This window comes from Carassius auratus, unplaced genomic scaffold (genome assembly GCF_003368295.1).
Source record: "Carassius auratus strain Wakin unplaced genomic scaffold, ASM336829v1 scaf_tig00001155, whole genome shotgun sequence".
Classification (NCBI taxonomy): Eukaryota; Metazoa; Chordata; class Actinopteri; order Cypriniformes; family Cyprinidae; genus Carassius; species Carassius auratus.
Genome location: NW_020523344.1, coordinates 227501 through 240616, shown reverse-complemented (window position 1 = coordinate 240616; position 13116 = coordinate 227501). Strand labels below are relative to the sequence as shown.

Genomic DNA, 13116 nt, shown 5'->3' with positions numbered 1-13116 from the left:
CATCTGTTTCCTGTGGTCTTGTCCTGGTGGTCCTCTGAGACAAGGTCTTTACAGGGGATCTGTATCTGGAGCTCTAGTTGTCCTGGTCTCCACTGTTTTTGGGATGTCATCTACGCTAATATTTGTCTGTTTCTCTCTTGTTCCGAGGTCACTGTGGCCACCAGATCCAGTCTGTGTCCAGATCAGAGGGTCACTGCAGTCACCCGGAACCAGTACGTATCCAGACCAGATGGTGGATCAGCACCTAGAAAGGACCTCTACATCAATCAATCAATCACCTTTATTTATTTACTTAATCAAGCGATTAAGAAGACTGCACGTGCTGACTGAACTGCTGTGAAGAGAGAAATGAACACCGAGCCGAGCCAGATAATGACTCGTTCACGAGTCAAGAACCGGTTGCATCGGTTTCCGGATCACCAGTAGTTCTTTCTGACAGTTCGATTCAATAAACCGGTTGAAGAAAACAGTTCACCTGTTCTTTTGCGCTTGACGTAATGACGTCATTGGCGATGATTGCAAGCCTTCGGTTTACCTGGGCTCATAACATTAGCACAGAATCAGTTCAGAATCAATCACCAAAAGAATCAGTTCGGTCCAGTGTGTCGGTTTGCTTCACGCTGAATCACACATGCGCAGTATCATCAGCTCCTCGGTTCTCGAATCGGACACGAATTCGTAAACGGTTCTTGACTCGTGAACGAGTCAGTCTTTTGTTCATTATCTGGCTCGGCTCGGTGTTCATCTTCAGTTCTCTGTTCACATCAGTTCAGTCAGTCTACTGTTTGAGTAAATGAATTACTCCGGGATATTGGCTTGTTTTAACTCAGAGGGAGTGTCAGCCACATTAAAAAAGTTAACAGCTTAAGTCATTTGTGGATTAATGCGTATTGGAGACGCGAACCGTTGAAAACGATTCAGTTCGATTTGGTGAACTGTTTCAAAAAGATCCGGTTACATCGAGTGATTCGTTCCCGAAACGGATATCACAAACTGCTTTGTTTTGAACTGTCTAACAACAGACACAGAATAGAAGACAATGCTCAATAAAGTCGTAGTTTTTGCTAATTTTTTTATTTAACTGACCCTCTGATGTCACATGGACTACTTTGAAGATGTTTTTCTTACCTTTCTGGACATGGACAGTAACCGTACACACAGCTTCAATGGAGGGACTGAGAGCTCTCAGACTAAATCTAAAATATCTTAAACTGTGTTCCAAAGACAAACGGAGGTCTTACATGTTTGAAACAACATGAGGGTAAGTTATTAATGACATAATTTTGCAAATTGGGCGAAATAACCCTTTAATCTGTTTTTTTTTTGTTTACAAAAAGGTAGTCAAAGGAATTGTGATTGTCCTTTAGGTTAATCATTTGAAATAGTAAAAACAATATGTTCAAACTTTTGACTACTTTCTTTAATAACTACATAACACAATACTTGTACTTTTACTTTCAGTACTTGAGTAGTACATTTTAAAATAGACTACTTGCAATACTTAAGTATAAAAAATGTTGAATACTTTAGTACTTCTACTTAAGTGTGGTGCTTTAAGAGCAGTTCAACTTATGGTCATACGGTCTAATGGTCATACTTCCTGGTTCTAGTAAGAACTCTTGCTGCTGCATTTTGGACTAGCTGTAGTTTGTTTACTAAGCGTGCAGAACAACCACCCAATAAAGCATTACAATAATCTAACCTTGAGGTCATAAATGCATGGCTTAACATTTCTGCATTTGACATTGAGAGCATGGGCCATAATTTAGATATATTTTTGAGATGGAAAAATGCAGTTTTACAAATGCTAGAAACGTGGCTTTCTAAGGAAAGATTGCAATCAAATAGCACACCTAGGTTCCTATCTGATGATGGAGAATTGACAGAGCAACCATCAAGTCTTAGACAGTGTTCTAGGTTATTACAACCAGAGTTTTAGGTCCTATAATTAACACCTCTGTTTTTTTTGTTTTTTTTTTTCAGAATTTAGCAGTAAGAAATTACTCGTCATCCAGTTTTTTATATCAACTTTGCATTCCATTAGTTTTTCAAATTGGAGTGTTTCACCTGGCCGGGAAGAAATATAGAGCTGAGTATCATCAGCATAACAGTGAAAGCTAACACCATGTTTCCTGATGATATCTCCCAGGGGTAACATATAAAGCGTGAAGAGTAGAGGCCCAAGTACTGAGCCTTGAGGTACTCCATACTGTACTTGTGATCGATATGATACATCTTCATTCACTGCTACAGACTGATGGCGGTCATATAAATACGATTTAACCCCTTTACGTGCAAACATCGCCGACGGCCCCAGTTAATTATTGTTTCACTTTCACAGCACGTTAAACATCACTGTCTTACTTCATCTGGACAAACTGTGCATCAAATGAAAGTTTAAAGACTCTAGCTTCGATATTTGACCAATATTTTAATAAAACATTGTTGCAGTGACAGATATTTAGTGATTTATGTCAGAAGTGCAAAATAATAAATCCGTATTATGCCACATTTTGAATAGAAATTCACCACTCATTCATATTCAGTCACGTCAGCAGCGGTTTATTTGTGTTCACATAGACTCACTGAACAGCATCAATAAGGATTTATAGACAAAAGATGCATATCTGCGGAGATATATGGATATATTTACTGATGTTTACTTCATATTTCTTCAGAAAGAATCATCATTTCTATTCATTTTCCATGGATTTACGCGATCTGATGATAAACAGCCTCTCCCAGCGATCTGTGTGTGCGTGCAGTGGTCACAGCTCGTGCTGTGTATCACTCAGACTCCGATTGGGCCTTCCCAATGTCAATCTTAGAGTGTCATATCTGGACACCGCCACATCGTGTCACATGCTTCCTGCACACTTCCTGGTAGTTATCTGGCCAAAACAACACTGAAACACCTCAATTTTACGCCACATAATACTCCAGTTTGGAATAACAGGTACATACGGCTCAGCAGAAAATCTGTGTATATAGAGGAATGGAGATCCAAGGGCATTTGGGCTGTTGCACATTTTATGGATGAGACTGGAAACATGTTACAACATGAGGAATTCTGTAAAAAATACCAACTTCAATGTAATGTTAAGTATTATGACAGAATTCTAAAAGCCATACCAAGTTCTTTGAGAGCAATGGTTAGAGAAGACACTCAATACTCTGCCGTCTCCCCTGTCCTTAGTCAGTTCTGCATTGAAGGTTTGGATTTTTGTGATTTTAAATGCAACAACAAAGTTATTAAGAATCTTCTGATTAAAAAATATTATCCCAACCCAATAAAAAGGTTTTACATACTTAAGGACTTTGAAATGGAAAAAAATAAGAAAATAAGGAAAAATTACATTTCATTTCCACTCCCACCTAAAGTAAAAGAAGTCAACTTCAAAATCTTAAATTAAATTTACCCAACAAACGAATTCTTGAGATTGAGATTCAATTTTGATCTAAATAATTGTGTCTTCTGTGTAGAAAACATTGAATCGTTAGAACACCTTTTTTTTTTACTGTGACCCAGTCCAATTTTTTTGGAGAGAAATGCAGAGCTGGCTAATGTCCAGGGAAATTGTATTGTCTTTATCTGTGAAGACAATTATTTTTGGTGTTTTTGAAGAAAATAAGAATGTGGATTTTGTACTTAATTTTCTTTTGTTATTTGGTAAGTTTTTCATTCATAAATGCAGGTATTATAAAAAATAGCCATAGTAAATCTCTTAAACTTGTGGAGGAAAGGAAAGTCCTTAAATTATTTACTTTACTTGAAACATTTAAGTTAATTTGAAATGGCCCCGTTAAGTTTTTTTTTGTTGTTTTTTTTCATTTGTTATGTTTTTTTATTTTTTTTATTTATTTATTTAATTTTTATTTTTTTTATTGCTGATTGTGCTCAATCTTTACTGTAGTATACGAGATGCTTAACTGGTTAATGCCTTGTTTGTTTGTAATTATTTTCATTTAATAAAAAAAAAAAAAAAAAAAAACACTGAAACACCTCTGTACACACAAAATATCCGAATAATAAACCCAATAGTAAAGCTTGGTATGAGATTTTCTTGAGATCTGGGGCGTTTTTATAAAAAAAAAACCCGAAAATGTACATCGGAAATGCTAACTTGTGCAGCGATGGAAAAAGTCTACAAATAACATATTTTTACAACAGTAAACGACCAAATTCCACCCCTGATCGCTAAAGGAAGTTATTATAAATACTCGATCGGGGTTTAAAGTGAGTTTTGAGTAAAAGTGTAACTTACTAATTATTTCATAAATTGTCTGATGTAGCTTGATGCTAACATTAGCTCCAATGCTACTAATAGCAGGTGCTTTTCTTCTTCATAATGCATGTTTGTCTCAATAATTCACGTAAGGTCGTAAGAAAATGTTTTGTTGTATGACTTTTGATAAATAAGGGCTAAATGCAAAGAGAGACTGAAGTGAGATCGCTGCTTTGTGTCTTTGTAAAGCCTGAAAAACCACAATCAATTCTAATAAAGGTGGAATAAAAACAAAAGAATAATGATAAAAGAATAATGCGGATAATGTGTCATACCTGGCGGAGGTGTGAAAGACTCATTTGGTGAGAACAATAAAAACAATGAATCGGGCAGTTTTCACAACCAAACACACACAAAATACACAGGAGAGTTTACATGTGAGATCTTACAGAGATGACAAGGGCCATAAATCAATCTGATTAGCCTTCTCTAAAAACACACATGACATGGCCTTAGAAAATATTTAATAAAATTCACAGTTTTACAGATTCGATTATGAATTTTTTTATGAAGTTTTGGAAGACTTGTGGCTTTAGCTACACTGTGTTTTCAAACTCATTTTCTACATCAACAATTTTTAAAATACATTTAAAAAATATGTTTTTAATATTTTTATTTTAGTTTTTATGTTTGATCTTATATCAAACATAATCTCTATTATCATAAAAGTCTGAGTGATTCTGATTCCTGAACAGTAAACTTTAAAGTGTCAGCTTTGTGAACAAAGGTTGATTATGTATCTAGTGAGAAAGAATCATGATCAGAAACCTTTTTATTTTGGGTATGTAATTTCGGTCTCCATGCCAAAAAAGGGGGGTTACTAGTAAGGGGTTAAACCATCCTAATGCACTTCCATTAATGCCAACAAAGTGTTCAAGTCTATGCAAAAGAATGTTGTGGTCAATTGTGTCAAACGCAGCACTAAGATCCAATAAAACTAATAGAGAGATACACCAATGATCAGATGATAAGAGCAGATCATTTGTAACTCTAAGGAGAGCAGTCTCAGTACTATGATAAGGTCTAAATCCTGACTGGAAATCCTCACATATACCATTTTTCTCTAAGAAGGAATATAATTGTGAGGAGACCACCTTTTCTAGTATCTTGGACAGAAAAGGGAGATTCGAGAGTGGTCTATAATTAACTAGTTCTTTGGGGTCAAGTTGTGTTTTTTTGATGAGATGCTTAATAACAGCCAGTTTGGAGGTTTTGGGGACATATCCTAATGACAATGAGGAATTAATAATAGTCAGAAGAGGATCGATGACTTCTGGAAGGACCTCTTTTAGGAGCTTAGATGGTATAGAGTCTAACCTACATGTTGTTGGTTAAGATGATTTAACAAGTTTATACAATTCTTCCTCTCCTATAATAGAGAATTAGTGGAACTATTCCTCATAGGGTCTATAGTGCACTGTCTGATGCGATACTGTAGCTGACGGCTGAAAGGTTGCAATTTTATCTCCAATAGTATCGATTTTAGAAGTAGTTCATAAAGTCATTACTGCTGTGGTGTTGGGAAATGTCAACACTTGTTGAGGCTTTATTTTTCGTTAATTTAGCCACTGTATGGAATAAATATCTGGGGTTATGTTTGTTTTCTTCTAAAAGAGAAGAAAAGTAATCGGATCTAGAAGTTTTTTAATGCTTTTCTGTAGGATAGGTTACTTTCCTGCCAAGCAATACGAAATACCTCTAGTTTTGTTTTCCTCCAGCTGCGCTCCATTTTCCGGGCTGCTCTCTTTAGGGTGCGAGTATGCTCATTATACCATGGTGTCATACTGTTTTCCTTAACCTTCCTTTATCGTAAAGGAGCAACAGTTTTTAAAGTGCTATAAAAGAGAGAGTCCATAGTTTCTGTTACATCATCAAGTTGTTCTGAGGTTTTGGATATGCTAAGGAATTTGGATACATCAGGAAGATAACTTAAAAATCAGTCTTTTGTGGTAGAAGTGATGGTTCTTCGATACTTGTAACAAGAAGTAGAATTTACAATTTTGGATATATGAAGTTTGCACAAAACTAAATAAAGATCTGAGATATCATCACTTGGCTGAATAATTTCAACACTATCAACATCAATTCCATGTGACAGTATTAAATCTAGAGAATGATTTCGACAATGAGCAGGTCCTGAAGCTAATGTCTATCCCCAATCGAGTTCAGAATGTCTATAAATGCTGATCCCAATGCATCTTTTTCATTATCAACATGGATATTAAAATCACCAACAATTAAAAATTTATCTGCAGCCACAACAAACTTGAATGTAAAATCACCAAACTCTTTAATAAAGTCTGTATGGTGCCCTGGTGGCCTGTATACAGTAGCCAGTACAAACATAACAGAGGATTTATCATTAACATTTGTTTCTCTGGATAATGTTATATGAAGCACCATTACTTCAAACGAGCTATACTTGAAGCCTGCCCTCAAAGAAATCCTGAAAATGTTGTTATAATTTGAAGCAACACCTCCCCCTTTACCTAAGTTCTTACATTTAATCAGTCAATTATAATAATAATAGATTTAGGCTGTTACTAAACAAATTAAATCAGTATCAAGAAAATGAATGTTTGCAGAAGTTGCATATATAGTATACAGTTCTCCTCTGACCAGACAAAACCAGCAGTTCAATTCCAGGCTGCAGCTACAGTAAGTCAGATTGTGCAGAAGAATTATCTGTTTCCTGTGGTCTTGTTCCGGTGGTCGTCTGAGACAAGGTCTTTACAGGGGATCTGTATCTGGGTATCTTGTTGTCCTGGTCTCCAATGTCTTTCAGGGATGTAGAGGTCCTTTCTAGGTGCTGATCCACCATCTGGTCTGGATACGTACTGGATCCGGGTGACTGCAGTGACCCTCTGACTTGGATACAGACTGGATCTGGTGGCTACGGTGACCTTGGAATAAGAGAGAAACAGACAAATATTAGCATAGATGCCATTCTTCTAATGATGTAGCAAGTACATCATGTGTTATGGGAAGTGTTCCCGGTTCCGGTTTACCTAATTAATGCAGCCTAAAAATCCTTTAACGGATTTGGATATTAGAAGCATATTAGTGTGTTATTTGTAAGCCAGGTTAAACAGACGGGTGTTTAATCTAGATTTAAACTGCAATAGTGTATCTGCCTCCTGAACAATGCTAGGTAGGTTTTATCAGTTTTCAGTTTAGGAGCTAAAGAGTAAAAGGATCTGCCACCTGCAGTTGATTCAGATATTCTAGGTATTATCAAATTGCCTGAGTTTTGAGAATCCAGCGGATGTGGAGGACTACAATGTAACAAGAACTTGTTCAAATACTGAGGTGCTAAACCATTCAGGGCTTTATAAGTAATAAGCAAGATTTTAAAATCTATGCAATGTTTGATAGGGAGCTTAGAGGCATGTGGAATGTTTTAACAGGCAGTTACAAATGCATAAATAATTTTTTTGATATTTTAAACATATGTTGAATAATGATGTATGAAATATTTTACCCCTTAAATATATATAAAAAAATGCTTGAAATGTAAAATTAAAGCTACCAACAGATGGCAGCAACTCACTGTTAATAAGTGAGTCATTGCGACTGAACCAGATAATTTATGGTTGATTCATTCAGGAATGAAACACCATCATGTTGCTCAGAAACTTAAAACAATGCCTTGGCTGTGTGTGGAATGTTTTTGTTGGCGAAATAAAGCAAAAACTTTAACTGTTGTATAAAATCGATATCACATTTGTAGCCATGCTGTTTTTTTTTTGTTTTTTTTTAAGAAAATGTAAAAATTTATTAACTATGAATTTATATAGCCTAAATATAAATTTGCTGCCCCCTTATCTTATGTGACCACTCTCAGTGCATTATAGACTGAATCATACAAGTGTAACCAGTCCAAATTAAAACTATTGGAAAGTTTGTTTTTTTTTTGTTTTCTTTCACCTGTCCCCTCCTCCTCAGACTTGACCTCACACACAGGTTGCCAAATTGACGAGACCAACAGGAACGAGTGTACTTCACTTCAAAGTGTCATCAGCTAAACTGAAAGGATCTGCCCTTATTTTGTCGAAGTTTGGTTATTTAGAAAATTCATAATAAATATTAATACTGCAAGATGACCTGTTTTAAGGAATTAACGGTTAAAGGTAGATTAAAATGATTACATGGAGTAGAATCAGACCTTACATTCAAACAAACTGTAAAGCTGTCTTCCGTGTGATTGAAATGGTTTGAGAAAGCTTGGACAAAATGCATTTCTCAAACAAGCATAAAATTAAAATATTAATTAGGATAACTTTGTAAACGGACAGATGCATGCATTTATATTTACAGGTGTTTTTACCAGTATTTTGAATTTTACACTTCATTGCACTGTTTTAGAGTTAACAGAAATACCCGTAAAACTTAATGGATAATGTCATGTGTGCTGCCATACTCATCTTAAATTATATTTCTATTTAATTGCAGAGTCAAGACATGTATCTTCGTCATAACGTTCGTCTTATTAATATGCGAAATTTCCTAAATGAAATAATCAGTGCAAGAACTAACAACAGAAATGATGCATTAGTGATTTATAACTCAAGTGTGACTTCACTCGCGGTAGTTAAAAGAACCTGTAGGTCGCTTGTAGCCGAGTTGTTAGCCGGAGTATGGCTGTTTTATGATTAAATCATAAGGTTAGTAGCCTATCTTTGATGCTGTAATCGCTATTAATTACATTCGATTAGTATAAATTTATTGCATGCTGTAGCCTACGCTTCATCCCAAATTTAATTTCTTTTATGCATCAGTTAATGAAGACATTGTTCGACGATCTTAACATTGCTCTCTTTTTTTTTTAAATTCAATTATTCAAAATGGGATAAACTACATACCAGGAAACATATGGGGACAAAATATTTTTGTATTATAATGTATATAGATTTTGGGGCGTGATCTTTGAGATACATTTTTACATGTTCCTTGACAAAAGTCACGAAGAAAGTGTAGGTCTGAATTAATATGAAGGATTTAATTTTTTTAAACAGGTGCTCTCTCTCTCGTGTTTTTTTTTTTTTATTTATTTACAGGTCTTTTTTGTTTTGTTTTGCACTGCACTGGGTTTTGTTTCAGATTTAACGGGGATTTATAACAAAATAATAAATATATAAAAATATAACAAAACAAAATACAGTGACTATACACTAAATCGGTATTAAATAAACAAGGTTTTATTTTCTCAGTTTGCTTGCTGTAAACGAATGCATGAACGGTTCCACGGCATCACAACAATGCATTTATGTAAAGAACATGAGAGAATTTGTTGTCATTGGAGTTTGTACTGCGATGTGCTTTTCTTCCAGCTGCACCCGAGAACTTCTCTGTATCTTGAAATCCTCATTTTAGGCAGATTTTAATTCAAGTTTGATCTGTATAGACGGATTGAGTAGTTTGGAATGAAGCTCTTTCTTCGTTTTTTGATCTTTTTTTTCCCATCAGATTCTGGTTTGGAATCACAATAATTCAAAATGTTGCTGTTAAAAGATCTATTTCTTCCTGTTGTTTAACAAACGTATAGGCATGAGAACTAACACTCTTAAAAATAAAGGCGCTCATTCACAGCGAAGCCATAGAAATAACATTTTTTGCTTCCACAAAGAACCTCTCAGTCCAAGATTTATAATCTAAAGAAGCTTTTTTCTCCACAAAGGTTTTTGTGAAAGGTTCTTTAGATGTTAAAGGTTCCTTAACATTTAGACAAAATTCTTGTTGTATGGAATCGTGAAGAGTGTAGTATCTGACAGGTTTAAAAAGTACAGTGGATAAAATGATGGTTGCAATTAATTATTTTTCAAATTAAGTCACTTTTATTAATATTGGAGAACGTGTTTAAAGTCTAGCACTAATTAACATATAGTCACACTTATAGCTATTGTCATCATATAGGCTATTCAATAAATATTATAAAATAACGAATTGTGTCATTGATTCCTTACAGGTTCGCCTATCATTGCCTGATGTTTTGAAAGGATTGATTATTTAATTACACTGTCATAAATGTAGTCTTGATTGTGTTAGCGAATATGAGCTGATGAGCGGATATGTTACTAGTTTTACAATTTCCGAATAAGGTCTACAAAACACAATCGGAGTCCTAAATTAGTTTTCTGTGTTGCTGTTATCATCATAATCCTTTTACATACTTCTATAAAAGTTATAATGAAATTAAATGGCTATAGGGCGTTTTGACGGAGGCTTCATTCCTATCGAGGGATAATCAGTGCTGACTTAGCCCTGACTGATCATCAAGCAAACAGAGGCAGTGATCTGATGTGAGCCCTTGTTATGAACAATGAAAGCAGGCGCCCAGAAGATTGCAATTGGACAATGAATGACCACTCATGAATTCACAAGTAAATTGAAATAGAATACTGCGTTAGTTTTTCGTAGACCGCGTAAACACGTGCACCATTACATATATGTTTTGTTGTTGTTATTGTTATTATTATTATTATTATATAATCCTCATAAAATGGGTTGGATCTGGATCTTAATAATGGAAATGCTTCGGTATTTAGTAAGATTGTGTTGGGTGTGAAGGGTGAGGTGAGGAAAAGCGGCCGATAGCGTCACCAGCTGTTAAATATAATTATGGACAGGCGATAAATCTGCATTGCAATTTGAAACTTACCATGAGATGTTTTTCAAAGCAACTTGATTTCGTTAAATACAGTGATGTCGTTTGTATAAGATTTGTATAAGCAAAAAATTTATTTGTCATTTCTAACCTTTATATTTGTTAATACTTACTGCAGTGAAAGGACACAGCAAAAACAAATGATCTATATCTTATTTTCAAAGATTAGAAATAGCCTATATATGTTCCAACTAACGATGCAAAATGTAGGCCTATTATTATTAATTTGTTAAAGGCTAAATAAAGTTCATTATCGTGTACATGTATTTTAATGAGACACAAAATGTAAATCTATCTGTTCCGATTTAACGTTCGATTTTTTTTTTTTTTTTTTTTTTTTTTATGTTATTAACCAACATCAGTTTTGTGATGAGTTATGGACAGAGTGTTACATCATCATCATCCTCCTCCTCCTCATTATTATTATTATTATTATTCATTACATCATTACAAGATTGAGAACACCGAGAGATGAAATAAATAAATACATTCATATCCTCATTACTACAATCACAATATACAATGAATTAATGTTCTGAATGTAGAACAATTCTCTATCTATTCCAACCTCACCTTTTGAAGGGTTTCTAGTGTTGTCTTTTTTCTTTCCTTTTTTTTAAAGAAATTATGCGACTTTATTCAAAAATTAACAGGAAATGAAGTAATGTTGTTATATGCATCACAACTTTATTGACGAATTATTTGCGTTGTTTTCAAACACTGTGTCCATTAAGTTTGTTAGCTAATATTCTAAAGTTTGAAAAATGATCTGAGAATACGTTTTTCACACCGTGTGGTTTCTACAGAATGTAGCACAAAGAAAATAAATGCATAAAACAGCATTGTAGCAAAGCTACACAAATGTTAGACAAAAGTATTTGGATGTAAAATATTTACAAACATTTACAATGCACTCAATGTATCTGTTTAACAGTTAATGATATAATGCACAATAAATTATTGTGGCGCAATACTTGAAATTTCCCGTCAATTGGTCAAATGCATCCACAGCCTCTTATGAACTTCTCAGTATCCAAGATATTATTATAAATAAGATGGTTTTTAGAATGTCCCAAGAGCAAATCAAAATACACTGAAGGAAAATATGTTGTAGCTGTCTGTTTTTAACAGTATATATGTAAGAATGTCATTTCTGGAAAATAAACGTTTCCACAGTTTTGGGAATAGCAGAGGCACGCATCGCATCTACTTGAAAGATAACAGTTTTTGGTGTTAATAAACTGTGCAAATTATGAAAGTTCGATAGGTAGCCTAGTTGTCATGTAGTGGAACATTATTTCAGAGGTGTTAAGGCCGTTAGTTATGTTCTTTTTTTCTTCCGGTTTCCCCTTCTTCTTCTTTGTCCGTGTCCTGGCCAGCCCCTATAGAGCCACAGTCATTCAGGGTGGATGTGAGGTTGCTCTCCTTCTTCCACTTCATGCGGCGGTTCTGAAACCAAATTTTAATCTGGCGTTCCGACAGACACAACGCATTGGCAATCTCTATTCGTCTGCGTCTTGTCAAATAACGATTGTAATGGAATTCCTTCTCTAGTTCTAAAGTTTGGTATCGCGAATAGATTTGGCGACCTCGCCGTCTGTCAGAGCCATAGCCAACTCCTGTTAGAAAAAAGATGGTTTGGTTAAAATCATGAAAAAGGCTCCAAAAAACACTGTTCAGTTTAGCTTGGCTAATACAATTTTAAAGACAGATGACATAATCCAGCATCATATTAATCATGCTAAAACATTAGTTCTCTGGTCACTTGCACTATGTAGATTCTCGGAGAATGATCTTCTACGTTTATGTTTTCTCTATTGAATGGATTTGTTGGCAAAGCGTTTGTTCCAGCCACATGGATATTCTCCATCCACAAAGCGCTTTTATAGCAGGTGAAAAAGACATTTCGTCAGTGCTTTATGGGGTGATAAAACGTGGGTTTCCCAGTCGTAAAAACAAATCCACCCCTTACTAAAGTCACCCCCTTTTTTTTCTATACTCACCACTGTGCGAGTTCATCCGCTGCATCCACGGATATATTTGAATACTTCCTTTGGGTTCCTGAGACAGAGTCTTGCCTTGGTCTGAAGCGTAATCCTGGGTCATTGAACCCTGTGTTTGCCCAAGGCTTTGTCTGCAACTTGGAAGCACATCCTTGTCCTGGTA

The 13116-nt window shown here is 35.1% G+C and overlaps 1 protein-coding gene across 1 annotated transcript in view; it reads right to left on the bottom strand.

The window, feature by feature from the left end:
- Nucleotides 1-11651: 11651 nt before the first annotated feature.
- Nucleotides 11652-13116, bottom strand: part of hoxc6b (homeobox C6b) — a 2121-nt gene continuing 656 nt past the window's right edge. The window contains exons 1-2 of the mRNA XM_026242220.1: nucleotides 12954-13116; nucleotides 11652-12569 (exon numbers count right to left, since the gene is read on the bottom strand). The exon at nucleotides 12954-13116 is cut by the window's right edge and continues 656 nt beyond it. Of these exons, the coding sequence (XP_026098005.1) occupies nucleotides 12268-12569; nucleotides 12954-13116 (465 nt within the window). The 3' untranslated portion in view covers nucleotides 11652-12267. The remainder of the gene's footprint in view (nucleotides 12570-12953) is intronic.